The sequence below is a fragment of the Talaromyces rugulosus genome, chromosome I, assembly GCF_013368755.1.
Source record: "Talaromyces rugulosus chromosome I, complete sequence".
Classification (NCBI taxonomy): Eukaryota; Fungi; Ascomycota; class Eurotiomycetes; order Eurotiales; family Trichocomaceae; genus Talaromyces; species Talaromyces rugulosus.
This window is the reverse complement of record NC_049561.1, coordinates 1,905,506-1,920,394: the sequence shown is the minus strand read 5'-3', so window position 1 is coordinate 1,920,394 and position 14,889 is coordinate 1,905,506. Positions and strand designations below refer to the sequence as shown.

The 14,889-nt window shown below is 45.2% G+C and overlaps 6 protein-coding genes across 6 annotated transcripts; 2 read left to right on the top strand and 4 right to left on the bottom strand.

Annotated features, from left to right (window-relative positions):
• Positions 1-1,586: 1,586 nt before the first annotated feature.
• On the top strand, positions 1,587-2,105 carry TRUGW13939_00645 (uncharacterized protein; the record flags this gene model as incomplete). The annotated part of the gene is made up of 4 exons (XM_035483852.1): positions 1,587-1,723; positions 1,799-1,864; positions 1,935-2,000; positions 2,072-2,105. The coding sequence occupies 4 exons, from the start codon at positions 1,587-1,589 to the stop codon at positions 2,103-2,105; spliced, it is 303 nt and encodes a 100-aa protein (XP_035339745.1).
• A 285-nt stretch (positions 2,106-2,390) lies between these two features.
• TRUGW13939_00644 (uncharacterized protein) lies at positions 2,391-4,118 on the bottom strand (the record flags this gene model as incomplete). The annotated part of the gene is made up of 1 exon (XM_035483851.1): positions 2,391-4,118. One exon carries the CDS (start codon positions 4,116-4,118, stop codon positions 2,391-2,393), a length of 1,728 nt encoding a protein of 575 aa, XP_035339744.1.
• Positions 4,119-4,701: 583 nt separating this feature from the next.
• TRUGW13939_00643 (uncharacterized protein) lies at positions 4,702-5,508 on the bottom strand (the record flags this gene model as incomplete). Its single annotated transcript, XM_035483850.1, has 2 exons — positions 4,702-5,352; positions 5,407-5,508. 2 exons carry the CDS (start codon positions 5,506-5,508, stop codon positions 4,702-4,704), a joined length of 753 nt encoding a protein of 250 aa, XP_035339743.1.
• A 2,393-nt stretch (positions 5,509-7,901) lies between these two features.
• On the top strand, positions 7,902-9,809 carry TRUGW13939_00642 (uncharacterized protein; the record flags this gene model as incomplete). Its single annotated transcript, XM_035483849.1, has 4 exons — positions 7,902-8,472; positions 8,527-8,588; positions 8,640-8,825; positions 8,883-9,809. 4 exons carry the CDS (start codon positions 7,902-7,904, stop codon positions 9,807-9,809), a joined length of 1,746 nt encoding a protein of 581 aa, XP_035339742.1.
• Positions 9,810-10,192: 383 nt separating this feature from the next.
• Positions 10,193-11,044, bottom strand: TRUGW13939_00641 (uncharacterized protein; the record flags this gene model as incomplete). Its single annotated transcript, XM_035483848.1, has 3 exons — positions 10,193-10,702; positions 10,759-10,937; positions 10,996-11,044. 3 exons carry the CDS (start codon positions 11,042-11,044, stop codon positions 10,193-10,195), a joined length of 738 nt encoding a protein of 245 aa, XP_035339741.1.
• Positions 11,045-13,937: 2,893 nt separating this feature from the next.
• On the bottom strand, positions 13,938-14,511 carry TRUGW13939_00640 (uncharacterized protein; the record flags this gene model as incomplete). The annotated part of the gene is made up of 2 exons (XM_035483847.1): positions 13,938-14,168; positions 14,272-14,511. The coding sequence occupies 2 exons, from the start codon at positions 14,509-14,511 to the stop codon at positions 13,938-13,940; spliced, it is 471 nt and encodes a 156-aa protein (XP_035339740.1).
• Positions 14,512-14,889: the final 378 nt, after the last annotated feature.

The following is a 14,889-nucleotide window of genomic DNA, read 5'->3' as shown; positions in this document are numbered from 1 at the left end:
CCGCTTGAGAGAGAGATTTTGATTCATCATCACGCAGGGACTTCTCTGGCGAAGATGGAATCGTGTAGCCATGGGCCTCGATAGATAGATGGCTATCAAGATGGAGCGTAGTGGTGAATGCCAGGCTGCTCGACGTGCTACGTCACAACAAGCCGGCCCCCGTCAAAAGGCTCCTCACAATACAACGACGGTGCAAAACACTCGTTTCGAAAGCGCCAACAAGAGGAGATAGCAAAGCCACGGCGACGCGATTCACACGGACGTCTTTGAGGCGGCCCAGCGTTGACGTTTTGACGTTGACGGTGTTGTTGTTGACCCGAGGAGGGGGGTGGAGAAGGGGCAGGGAAGAGGGGGATGGCGGCTCACCTGAATGGACAACGCGTTACGGCGATACAAACAGAGTCAAGAGGCAGTTGGGAGGACGGAGGGTCGAGAGTATAGACGCGATCGAGTCGAGGCGGGTGCGAAAGGGAGAGAGAGTGCTGGGGGAGGGGGGAGTGAAGTCTAGATGGGGAGAGGAAGGAAGAGGTTGTATCAGGGTCTGTGATTGTGTTTTTGGGCGAGTTTGGAGTTGGCGATTCAGACGAGAGGGCCTTGGCAGTAGTGCCCCCAAGAAGCGGGCCTTCGCACTGGCCAGTGGCGGAGCAGATCGCCCAGCAGCGGGCTGCTGATTGGGCGGCGCGCCAGGCGGTCAGCCGCTGATGACACTGGCGGGAGCGGCGGGCGGGCGTGGCAGTAGTCGCCTGAAGCGGGACACACACTGGCTTCACCTGGCTGCCTTTGTCGCCGCCTTGCCTCGAGTCAACCTCGCGAGCAGACGACTTCTAGGGAGCTCACTAACTAGTTACGTACGGTCGCTGCCTCGCCGCTGGTCAGCATCGCAGGAACCCGGCAGGCAGCCCTGGGAGCCCCTCTAATTTGGAAAGCCTCACCCTCTTGTGTGGTTCTGTGGGCCAATAACGACCCCTCCCTGCAACGCCGCCCATTCAGCGTGCGTCTGGCGCTGCTGTGTCCCACGCCGTCCAGCAAGGAAAACCACACTTGACGCGTATTCCAAGTTCTGGCCACGGATATATAAAAAAAAATGCTATTCACTACTTGTTCATTATTCGCTGTGCATGGTAATGTGACTGCCGTGTCTATATGAGTGTGTGTGTGTGTGTGGTGTACGGCACAGATAAGAAAAAGCGAGCGCCTGACCTGGCAGAATCGCCCGTGGCGTTGATATCATCGCTATGGCAATTCATTCGCGCAGAGCCTGATCGCTCGTCTGCGGCGCCGCCGATTCTGTCATATTCGATGTGTTTCACATGCCCCTTTCTTGGGCCAACTAACAGCAAGCGCCTTGTTATTAGCATTATTCTTAGTTCGTACAGAGTGTAGGAATATTATGCAATAATTCGTTGCTGAGGATATGCAAACACTGCAAACATGTGTCACCTGACATGGGGCTTCCCGCCTCTGGCCTGACGTAATAGTCCCTGCTGGCGTCAGCGAAGCTTCCACTCATCACTACTGCTCCCCATCCCAACTATATCAACAAACCTCAACCCAACTCCCCAAGCATACTCCAATATCCGCTCGCAATGTTCCGCAACGCCGTGTCAAGACCCCTCCTCCGCGTCAACCAGACCGTAGTTGCCAAGCGCTCTTTTTCCGCCATTCCCGCCAGGATGGGTGAGGGCGACACCGGCGCTCCCAGGTCTGGAGGTGTTGCATCAAGGTATGTTGTCCCCAATTCGTCTATTCGGTTACATTGAGAAGAGCTCATCTCACTTCTTTCTTTCTTTCTTTCTAGTGATGCATTCACCCGTCGTGAGGCTGCCTCGGAAAACAAGTTTGTCAAGGAGAAGGAGCTTGAGAAGTAAGTGATGATACATATCCGCGGCATTATTACTACTTCAGACTAATCCTTAATCTTTTTTTTTTGTCAGGCTTAGTTTGTTGAAGCAGAAGCTTAAGGAGCAGCGCCGTCACCTTGATGACCTCGACAAACACATGTACGTACTATCAAGCAGCGTCTTCTCCTTCCTCTTTTTCGCCCATAACTAACGCTTCATTCTCATACTAGTGACGACCTTACCAAGGAACAAAAAAAGAACTAGGGACTTCACCATGAATTAAAACGCCCTTTCAGCGTGACATGCTTGCGCCGCGTCAAAGCAATTGGCATTCTTCCCATCTCCACTCAATTGTACCGTTGCAGCATATTCCTTGTATTATCCACCATGTATATCAATGCCATTCAAATGTTCTATTCGAGGAAAAAAAACCATTGTTTCTTTTGGTTCCTTTAATTGGCTGTGGTACAGATAGCTAAGGGTAGTTAATATACATGGTAAACGAATGATAGCCTGTGTTTTCTAAAATCATAAACATGGGCCGGTCGTTTATTCTAAGAATGGCGATGTCTGCCATTGATACCAAGCTCGTACCACTGCTAACCCACCAGATTGTGTCTCGACAGTCCGGCCTCGGCCACGGTCATTGACATCTCGCGTCAGTGTCGTATGGTCTTGGCTACGGGGTGACAATGTGCCCATTTTCGTCACAAAGCTTTCGTCAGTCGTTGATTGTGCCTGATCCGAGTGTGTTCGTAGCAATCCGACCAGTCGCCCCGAGTTCTCTCCACTTTGCCCGGAATTGCTGTAATCTATAGCTCCAGCCGGCAGTGGCGAGTCCATGGCCGCCATATCAGTGGTGCTTATAGGATACGCTCGACCCCACCACATGCCAAATTTGCCCTCGTCGTTCCTTGTTGCAAGAGCTGCCTGCGCGTTATGAGAAATCCATGGCCCATAGCGTCGGCACCGGTTGAGATGCCACTTGTCAAACGTGTTTTGCCGTTCTTCCAGAGATGTGTGAGAGTCGGAGAATTCCATCAGGAAACTATCTTCCTGCGGTCTGAGAACATGACAGAATTCGGCTAGGTGATGGAAGAAAATTCCCTTGAAAGTTTGTCCGTTCTGTGAACAATCGCCACGAGCGTCACAGACGTCCTCGAGCACTCCTCCTCGGCCTAGACCAGCCCATCTACGCCCACCAACTTCCTTGGGCCATCCAGTCGCATGCATCACTTTTTCTACTAGTTCGTGCCCGTCACGGAGATACTCCTGATTATTTGTTGCCAGCCACAGGCCTCTCAACCCACTGAGGATGACGCCCTGGTTGTATGTGTACACCATTGTGTTGAGCTCGTCGCAATTTTTGCTCCCAGGATTGCCGATGCCGCGGTATCCGCTGATGTGGAATCCGTCTGCATAGAGACCCCCGATCTCAGTCATGTTTGAATCTTTCAGCCATTGATACCCTCGCACTGCCGCCGCCAGGTGTTCGGGATCGTGAACAGGACAGTCGCCAGAGGAGATAAAAGGCGAGTGGATGGGGTCCCCCGTAAAATACAAGTACATGCCAACACTTGCTGAGATGAACAGTTCGTTCGTGATCGCGTTCTTATAGGGGAGTAGATATGGACTCCATATCATTCCGCCGCCGCAGAGCTCGCTTTCCCATCCAGTAGAAGCCAGTTCATAAAAGATTCGAGCTCGATGCGCTGCAGGCACTCGAAGCTGCGTTCCATGCCAGGACCTTTCAAAGGTGGAGTTTCTCGAGTCATAGTGCAGCGTAGTGTGAAGATTTTGGAATTTGATACTTTCCAACCAGCCAAGAACGACCCAGAGCATATCGTCAAAGGCTTGCATCCGAAGACTAAACGCATTTTCCCCGAAATAAAAAGCAGAGACCTGATCAAAGTAGCGACTGATCAAGTTTTCATGTGCAATTGTTGCCTCAAACGAAGATGGTGACGAGTCCAAGTCCGGCGAGGTGTATGTCAATGCGGATAAAGTACCGGATACATGAGTGCCGATAACTGCGGCAGTCCAGTCAATTGCGTCGGGCCAAGTTCCAAGCCATTGCGCAAAATAGGAATCCTGCATGACATCGAGGGCAGAAATCATATCCTGCAATGTCTTTCTTGGCGTGTTCAAGCTCGTGTCTTGGTGTATATTGTCGGCGTTGAGTATCAATTGATGTCCATTCGGTAGAGCATCACATGGGGTCCCAGAGAACAAAGCAAGAAGTGGCCCTGCCACTAAAAGTGAGGCGTGAAGCATCATGTTGTAGGCAGGTGATGGACGGTAGAGAAACCCTGAGTTGGTCAAGATCTATCTCGGTCCTGTCCTATCACGAGACGACATCTCTTTTTGCTACTCGAACAGTCGGCTTGCAGCCCGATATTAAATGGACGCACATAAGCCCCACGACATAACTTGGAATGGCGCTTGACTCAATGCAATAGGGGTAGAGAAATAAAATTCAACAATGGAGAAAAATTAACGGTTCAATGGATGCTTGAAGAAGCCAAGATGGACTCGGCGACGGACGACATTCCAGTTGACGACATCCGTCGGCTGCGGGGCGTCTGCATCGGGGTTAGCGCCACATGTCACCGTTCTATATAAGATTATCTTATTCAATATCTTTATTATATTTTTAGCTATACTTATAAATAATTAAAATCAAACCATGTCTTCAGATTTTAAAGATTAATAGAAAGTTTATTTATGCCCGCTATATGATGATATTCAAACTATTGACTGCAGGCTATACTAGTAATAACATGGTCGAATCCCTAGCATCAATTGATCACGTCAAGATCCCTTGGGTTGCGATGTCGGGGTTTTATGAAATAAACCAAGTTTATTTCGTGATAGCGATGTCGGCGCACCCGAGATAGACCTGTGATGTTTCTTCAGAGTTCCACTTCCATCCAAGAAGGGTGTGGTTCGTAACAAAACTAGGAATCTTAATCTTCTTCGTCACAGTATAGCCGCCTGCAATAGTAGTTGTACACGAGTTGAGTGCAGCACCGTCAACACCCTTGCAGCTTGTGTCAGAATAGGCATTGCAGGTAAACCAGTCATTGTTATAGCAGTCCTCGCCGTCTGTGCAGTCAGGATTATATCCGCATTCCTGCCCATCAACATCCGTGCAGGGTAGAAGGCCCTCCTCCATGCACAACTCAGCCTCCTCCTTCTCATCATCGGTTGGGGTATAGGTGGGGTCAAGAAACTTGTTGATGATGGTCTGGTTTTGACAGATACGGTAGCTGAACATGCCACCATGATCGCCATTATTATCGACACACCACTGAACCTCCACGGTGTCCCCAGCGGTATAAGTCTTGACGACGTCGCCACCACCCCAGGTAGCATTGGGCGAATTGTAGTCGTGACTGACACGCGCATTATATCCGCAGATGCCGCTTCGGCCAACTACAGGCCCATTAAGGTCGGGCCAACCACTGACTGGTTCGAGGATAGTGCACTCAGGGCATGTATCTAGTCCAGTCTAGAATGGAGTGGTTAGTCCTGGAGGCCACGTGTTTCTGATAAAAGGACATACCTCAAATCCCAGTTTAGTACGACTGTCCGGAATAATCAGGTATCCATGTCCGGCTACAGAGGTAGCCAAAGCAAGCGAAAGTAAGGAAGTAACCAGCATCATTTTCGTGGATGATCGATGTATCGATTTGGTTCGGAAACAACAAAGTCAAGTGATTGATGGTGATTTCTGTTTTAAAATTCTAGGAGATGTCTTGAGACTTTTATATTCATCTCAAATAGCTATCGTTCAACAGAGGGACATAACGGTATTATCAATTTGCATTTGCCGATATTTTCCCACCCAAAGTTACATTCTCTAAATTCGGATTTTTGTTCTCTATATTTTCGTGTCAGTTAACCCTTGGCGATATTTTGATTGGTTGTTCTTTTGTTTTACTTTATGATGGTAATAAATCCCCGCTGTAGGGCGACGATCTGTGGCGTCAAATGTCCGTGAACTGTAGATAATGCCGATTCGGAATAACCGGCGACAACTACGATCCGATCTTCATGGTTTTTAAAGCTTTCAACAAATATCTTATGTAGGTGATGATTAAAGTGCTTCCGCGCTATACCGTGAGTACCCCAATCTACAGGTAGTGTCAGATTAAAAAAAATATTGTATTTCCAATATCTACATAATCCAAAATTTAAAATTAAAAATTAAAAAAAAAACAAAAAAAAAACCAAGGCGCTATAGGGCTTACGCCAACAGACCGCGTAATTAATTACCCCGTTGTGGGGTAATATCCCCGTCCAGCGCCACTGTAGATCTCTTTATCTTTTGACAGACGATCAAAGAGACCGGCCGCGAGGAAGACTTTGGAAAATAGCATACGTACTATATTTATTACGAGGAGCCCCGAGTATTGTGGACCGAGCAAGCCAATGTGTACTTATCATATATGTAATAATCGATCCTGCGTGTTTTGGAGGAAATGAGGTAGGTGTATATCATAGGATACGCTAAAAACCTGTCATGAAGCAATCAATCTTGCGCGGCATTTGGGTTGCTTCATCTTCGGGATTCATTATTCTGAAATGAATGGTACTTAATATTATTGAGTTATATCACTTATCCTGATATTAAGTGATCTGTCAGATGCAAAACGCGGCTATTCATCACTACTTGAAGAATGACTGCCATGACTCGTACTTAATTGTCTGTGCTGATTGCGGTGAAACAGGCTTAGCGTGTATCACCTAGGATGATCATCTATCATCTGACAGTAAGTTATTGGATGAAAAGTGAAAGTCCCTGAAAATCCGAAGAAACAGCGAATTTCACCGCTCAGGTAATGTCTACAATCTGGCTCAAGCTTTCCCTACGTACAGTAGTACAAAGTATAATTTCTGCACAAACCCACGGCCGAATCCCAGAGTCTCACCCCACAGCGGAGAATTACTCCGCAACGGGGAATTACTATCATGCAGAGAACGGTTTGAATGAGGTTAAAGGGACATATGATGGAAGCTATGACTCGCTTTGGGTACGCTACACTCAGGGGTAGAAGGCACACGACAACCTTTATGTTTATACTGGATCAAGTTATTATTTCTACGACAATAATAGAGCGTAAATCAGTTGACGTATCCGCCAGCGCCACGGCCGATATATCCCCCCAATTGAGCCGGATATCAGAAAATGAGCAAGGTAGATCTTTCCTGTGTAGTGTAAATACCGGTATAATAAATAAGGCTTTTTAAGTAACCGGGTAGCGAGATTGAGTGATTAGTAGAGTTAGTTTAGGGCTGCTTTAGGGTTTGGCTGAACGGATCTCGGTGCTGATTTGTATAGATACTTGGGTGTGGCATCGTGCCTTTTACGAGTTAGCCCTTATTGTAGCTTCAGGTACCGTCGGTCGGTCTTGATGTTAGTTCGGCTCTTATTATTGTGGTTTCAGGCACCGTTGGTCTTGATGCTAGTTCAGTCCTTATCGTAGCCTAACGCACGGCTGGTCTTGATGTTAGTGTACACAAGGACAACCGCTAAGTGAGATGAAGGCGAATTAAGAAGATCTCAATTTAGAGGGCCCTAAAGTCGATCTGGAAAATGTAACTCCAAGCGGGGTATATGGGCAATCGTAAGTGAATCAGACATTCTGTTAAACGCCCTAGAGAAACTTGTTTATTCTCCATGCCGTAAATAGGTTAGCCAAATCCCTGCTGCCAATGACCTCATATAACCCGTGGCTGTTTTTTAGAGTAACCCACATGCATTCTTTATTCAAGGCTAGCAATCCACAGTTTTGCCGGCCCAACGAGTCAACCTGCATTTGTTTTCGGTTTTATACCAGCCCGTCAATACTCCGTTGTCGGGGAATAATACCAATAGACGAGCGAGATGAAATTATATTGTGGAATGTAAGATAGTCGTAGATGCTACGAGTTCTGTATAATAGCCGGTTTCGATATTGATTCTTCAGTCCTAATATATTACTGCATACCCTTGTGGATTTCGATGTCCGAAAATATCCAGTTATCCCCGTCGAAATAGTTCTTTCATTAGAAACCATGGCAACTGTCTTATCTATCCGCCATGGCGGAGGAGAATCGGATCCAACCGAAGTGATCAATACTCGATATGCTTGGGTCCTGCTGGTTTCCCTTGCCGGATTATTTACTTTTTGCGCGCTTTTCAAATTCTGGTTTGGTTCGCAGAAAGGTCAGCAAAGCAAATTCATGGCAAGAATAAAAAAGCATCTCATCTATGCTCCTCTGATCCGGTCTGGTCAGACCGAGTTCCGGCTGTCGTCTGCGTCAGTTATATTTACAATACCAACACGCCTACAGGCTTGTATCATTTTTACCGCAGTAGTACTAAACATAGTACTACTTGTGACCCATATCGCCTGGGATTCTGCCGAAAAGTCCTTGTTCTCGCTTGTCAGAAACCGAGCTGGAACATTAGCGACTGCAAACCTGATTCCGCTAGTCCTTCTAGCTGGTCGACACAACCCCATATCAAGCATTTTTGGGATAAGCTTTAGTGCTGTTAATATTTTCCATCGCTGGCTTGGTCGTATCGTGGTTTTGGAAGCAGTTGTACATGCTGCTATGTGGCTAGCTAGTAAATCTTCAACATGTGAGTCTCCGTCCCACCCTCGAATACTAAGAGTTGAGAGCTGAGACGAAATAGCTGGATGGAGCTACGTAGCGGAAGAATTCAGAAGCAGTCAGTTCATATTCACTGGATTGATCGTATGTGTATCTACACTAGCTTCTCGATTTAGTAATTGACCAAAATGTTAGGCTGTGATCTCATTCATTTCCCTTGGGATCCATTCACCATCAATATTTCGCAACAAATTTTATGAAACATTTCTCCACTCCCATATCCTTCTCGTCTGTCTTGCCCTAGGTGGGCTTTGGCATCATTTAGAGGAGCTTCCCGCACGGCGATATTTGTTCGCGGCAATTGGTATCTGGGCCATACAGGTGAGAAAATTCTAGCTCCGGCGTATGTTGCGCCTTTCTGATGTGATTTATATTTAGAGACTCGCCCGGTTTTTATTGGTAATATGGAGGAATTGTGCCCTAGCGAAAACCACGAGGGGCATAGTGAAGGAGATTCCAGGCGAAGCCTTTCAGATCTCAGTGACAATGGCACGCCCATGGCACGTCCAGCCTGGCCAATATATCTTCATTTACATTCCTTCCATTGGATTATGGACGTCCCACCCGTTTACAATTGCGTGGTATGACCAAAACGAATCAAGCCCAACGAAGGAATCGTCGGATATCAACGTATCTGAGAAAAGCAAAGAGAATACAATCCACCTTGCAGATATCAATGTACCTCAGAAAAGCAAAGAGACTACAATCCACCTTATCGTCAAGCGGAGAACAGGTTTCACGGCAGCCCTTCACAGAAAGATTCAAAAGACTGAGGTCCATATTGCCAATGTATCTCCGTTGCTTGAAGGGCCATATGGAGGAAAGCAATATTGTCTAGACACATATGGCACTGTAATACTGTTTGCAGGAGGTGTCGGAATCACCCATCAGCTATTATATGCTCGTCATATTCTCAATGGCTTGGAAGAAGGCGTCCTTTTCGGCCGCCGACGCATACAGTTGGTTTGGGCCATCCGGAATTTTGAGCACATCGAGTGGGTTCGAAGTTGGTTAGAATGTTTATTCAGACTTGACAGGGCCAAGAACGCCTTTCATGTGCAGATCTTTATCACAAGGGATTATAACGGTGCCAATGATACACTCAGCCTAGGCGGAAACCTCCGATTATTTTCGGGTCGTCCTGATGTGGATAGCATACTCCGCTGTAATGTTGACCAACAGGTCGGCCCTATGGCAGTCACGTCGTGTGGACCAGGGACCATGAGTGATCAGGTCAGGAAGGCATGTATAGATTACCAGTTCGACTGTAATATTGACTACTTTGAAGGAAACTATTGTTGGTAGAATAGTGCAAGGGATAGCTTACACCAACTGTTATCGAGTTATCGAATGATTATTTATGTATATTAACGTCACTTTATGAAATATTTCAAGGTATCAAACCTTATTTTTATCCAACAAGTGCGTGGTCGTAAATTTCATAGAATTTATCTTCAATTATATCCTTACATATCCTGGGCGTACTTCCCTCGTGGCTTCAAAAGTTTATATTGGGAAATGTGGTATTACTGGTTTTTTTGCTTTGCTAATTTTTTTGTATAATTAAGGCTTGACACGAAATTCCTTTAAGTCATTATGGTTGAAACTAAATACTTTATTGCTTGAAACGTAGTATGAAGCTATATGCCACCACAAAGGCCGAAGTAACTTCCTTCCTATACTCCTATTCACGTAGATCGAGGAACTGCCGCACTGGTACTCGCAGCACATTTGCCAGTAACAGTCTTTGTTGCCAACGCTGCCCATTCCGAATACGATGGGTTTGCAACTTCGCTGCTGAGATCAGCCACGAATATGCTCTCACTGCTATGTTCGCGGAAACCGATATTATCTGGGCAGTTGCGGTTGCTGGGAGCAGCAATAGATTGTGCCCATCCCAGCCCCAAAGTTCCAGCACTCGTAGAGGCGCTACCAGAGGAGCTGCCCTCAGTCCAAGATAGACAGTTCTGGCATCTGTATATCAATGTATAATGAGTCGAGTTCACCGTGGAGGAGATCTGAGTCAATGTAGCATTTCCGGTGTATACAGTTGGCTTAGAGTATTCAGTCGTATAGCGGAAGGAGGTGTAAATCGTGTTGTTGTACGGATAGGCAATTATGAGAAGGGAATCTGTCATAGTACCCCCAAGGGAAAGCCCACACCATCCATTATCTGTTGTATTTGTGGATGAACATTGCTATGCCAAGGTTAGTAAAGAATCCGACACAGTCCCGCCTAGACGTAATTTCTCACCAGGTAGCCAATGTACTCGGTAGCATCTGTCTTGAGTGCAGTGCTTGGAAGTGCAAAACCAATTGTAAGACCACCACTTGTAACTTCCTCGGATGCCGACCAAGTATCAAACACTATACCAGTATCCGGGTCTTCATACACAACAGGGGTACTGGTCTGGCCTAGGCATCTCTGCGAGACTGTAGAATCTTTTTGTCAAAACTTGTATATGTTCGTGGGTACATCTATATAACGTACGCGTCAAGGCTCCAAAGAGTGCTGTGAGTAAATTGCCAAACGACTTCATTTTGATGAGTGGGGGTAGCAAGAGCAATCAGCCTGTTGTGTGCAGAGAATATAGAATTACAAATGGCCAAAACCAGATCCGCCTACGAGACCACTGCTTATAACGAGTGGATAGTTAAATAACCATTTACTGAGTACGGCGTAATCACAAGTTCACAAGCGGACTAAGAGGTAATATGTCGGAAATTTATCGGTAGCCTCTATACTAGCTAGCCTCGTGTAGATTAGTACACTCGGAGGCAAATCCTACCCCGAGTGTACTAATCGCGGTGAAGCGATTATTAATTGCAGTTACTATTCAAAATAAAAAATTAAGCTTATTGGTTGCCCATAAAAAACATTTTAACCATAAAAAGTATTACCCTTTTGGGATCAATCCCCCTCGTAGGGTGAGAAGCCAATAATATTGCTGCAATCTAGCCACGCCGCAAGCGCCACAAGTTGACAGTTTATTTCAGGCAGCTTACAAGCTTGCAGATCTGCAGCGAGGCTAATTTAATTAATTTAATAGTATACTCAGAAAGCCTGTAGGCTTGGAAAAACCCTACAGTGAAACCGATTTAACCGATTTCCTAGTGTACTTAGGTTTATAAGCTTGCAGGGCTACAGTGAACTGATTTAACTGATTTAATAATGTATTTAAGAAGCTTATAAGCTTGTAAAAATCCTATAAGGAGGACCAGGCGACCCATTTATGATTGTACTTAGGAAACTTGCATTTGAAGCTTGTAGGCTTTCAGTGAGGTCAATTTAAGTAAGTTTATAATATATTTAAGGAACTTGCAAGCTTACAACTCTATAGTGAGGTTAATTTAGTTAATTTAATAGTATGTTTAGAAAGCTTATAAGATTGTAGGTCTATACATCTAGTAGGACTAATTTAACCGATTTATTAATATATTTAGGAAGCTCATAAGCTTATAGGCTACAACAAGGCTAATTTGACCAATTTAACTGTATACCTAGAGAGCTTATAAGCTTGCAGGCTTATAGCAAGGCTAATTTAACTGATTTAATAGTATACTTAGGAATTTTATAAGCCCATAAGCCTATACTGAGGTCAATTCGACCAATTTGACAGCGTACTCGAGAAGCTTAAAAGCTTGCAAAAACCATGCAGTGGTGCCAATTTGACTAATTTAACAACATACTCAGGAAGCTTGAGATTCTAGACTGCGTTCTACATTCCACTGGCGTTATGCGCCACTAAACTTGTAATCAATTACTGAGGCAGGCCCATCAAGGCCAAATTCATCAAGACGCTGTCGTAACTCGTCCCGTCTCTCTAGATCGTGTAGCTCTGCCGAATTCTGAGTAGAGAGCATGCCGATCTTCTCAAGAATATGATGCAGAGATATGATATGGATGATGTCTCTGTCAGCCGGATTGTCGGCGTCTTGAGAGAGAGTAGTACAGCAGTTTGCAATGTGCACTGTGTAAGGAAATACGCATGATTTTTGTAACAATGTAGGTAAACTAAAATCTCTGTGTCAGCTACATTTTTCCAAAGAAATTGACTAAATAACAGAGAAATATACTTTGAAGAGAGATAGTAGTATGCAACCACCGCTCTCTGCTCTTCTCGACCCAACGACCAGGTGACATTTCTATCCTCTGGAATAATCTCCAGTGTCGCTATTTGAGCGCGATTCAAATTCGGCCTATCGAGTTCAAATTCCACAATTATACCGACGGCAAGTTGGAGCAAGGGAAAAAATCGCCGAGGACGGGCGTGATACTGACACCTGTAACGTGCCTCCATGTAAGCCCAATTGTAATTTTGGTAACCGGGTTGAGCCTTTCTCACCAGGCTAAATAAACCATAAGCCCCTGGAGAACATCAAGGGTAATTTTCTGTCGGCCGAAGATAATACAATTTGATATTGACTCCTTGATTTGCTGCCCACTCCGTACACATTTTGAAATTTGCGTGGGCGCAATTAGCACAAGTTTTTAAGCGTTGGGACATAATTACTGTGCATTGCTGTCGGTATTTGGTAGCTTGTTATTGGGTAGATTAATCCTTACTTGATGTAGTCTCCTGACGTGATGATCTTTTCTTTCAAGTTTCTTTTCTGTTTTTGACGCTTCCTGGTAAAGGCGACGCCCCTATATGGGAGGAAACATGCCCCTCTATAATTTAATTGTGTGGCACTCGCTGGTTGGCCAATAAATTTCCCAACTTACCTAACATAAGCCTACACCTAGGCGAATCTGTGGTCTACATTGATTCCAACATTCCCAACGCCTCATTATGGGTGTGCCTGTTTATGTAATGAATAGACTAATCCAATTTTGGTAACTAACATCTGGATTATATGTTAGCTCTGCCTGGAGTTTTTAAACCCGAATCTAATGATACATGTATGGGATTAGATTTGTTGGCTACAACCAGGAAACAAGAGTGTTATTGTACTGTGAGGCAAATAACACGCAAGAGATCTACACCGTTAGCATTGAAAATCCAATTATATCCACCATTTTACTAATTGAAATAAAACAGACGGCAACAGTCAAATGACTTGATGTATCAATTAATCATTCATAGAGGAAGTATCTTGGTTACATGTGTGCGTTTGATGATTCATTAAAGCCATAATTAAAACCATAATTAAAGCCGAACACGAGCTATATCAAATTTCTGGGTTTGTCCAAACCTATATCAGCTGTTAATTCAAGATAAGTGAGCTCTAGTAGTAAAAGTAACTCACTTTGTATGCTACTTTTTTGCGTGCCGACAGATATTTCTCCTTGAGCTGGACCCTCGTAAGCGGAAATGGGGTCCTCGCTCCAGAGAAACTGCCGGCGTTCATGAAAATCTGACTTGCGCCTTTCTTATTATTATCGACATTCAACTCTTGACAGCGATAGCTATTTCAAAACGACTCGGTCCTTTAGTCCCTTCCATTGTCGGCTCCAGGACTGCGACTGCGATCACGGCTTCTGCTTCTTGTTCTCCCGCCACGAGCTCCCTTTGGTGCTCCAGCCTTGCCCTTGTTGCCTGGAGGAGGTCGGACAAAGGCAAAGTCCACGTGAATAGTTTGGTCAAGTAGCTTTGTGTCGTTGAGAGCTTCGATCGCAGCGCTTGCTTCGGGAAGTGTTGAGTATTCGATCAGAGCATAGCCCTATAGAGAATCGGTCAGTTTTAGAGTCGCGAGAGAATCAATGAAATCAATAGATAACGGCATGAACGATACGTATAGAAGAGTGTAAAAGAGACAGTCTTACCTTGACATAACCCGTGCGACGATCCAGATTCAAGTTGAAATTTTTGATTTCGCCGTGCTCAGCGAAGAGATCCGTCACATCTTCCTCAGAAGCTTCTTCGTGGATATTTGTCACTAGCACAATCCATCCTTCGATACTTCGTACTGCGACCGCCGCAGAATGCGTTCTGGGTTCGGCGCTTCCTGATTGCGCGGGGCCGTCGTCCTGGGTAGGAGGGTCGACTTCCATTTCGGTCGCCATTGTGGTGTCTCTTAAGGAATGAATGTATGTGAATAGTTGTAACCTTTGACGTTGGGTTTGAATATTGTTATTTCGAGAACAAAGAGCTCGACGATGAAGGCACTGCGGGTATTCATGAAGATGGTTGATATGTACGATTGAGTGGCGCTAGTAATTATACAGATCACGTGATTTCACCGCTGAAAGTTGAAAGTTGAAAGTGGAAGGGATGAAACTATTACTGTTTAAAGAGATATAATGTAGTATTCAATTTTTTTAATTTTTTTTTTGAATAGTTAACTAAGATATAACGACATAGTGTAACGAGAGCTATGTACACTAGCACCTTCTCGCTCTCGAGAAGGCACTAAGAGGGAAAGAGTCTTTTTCGATCAAAAT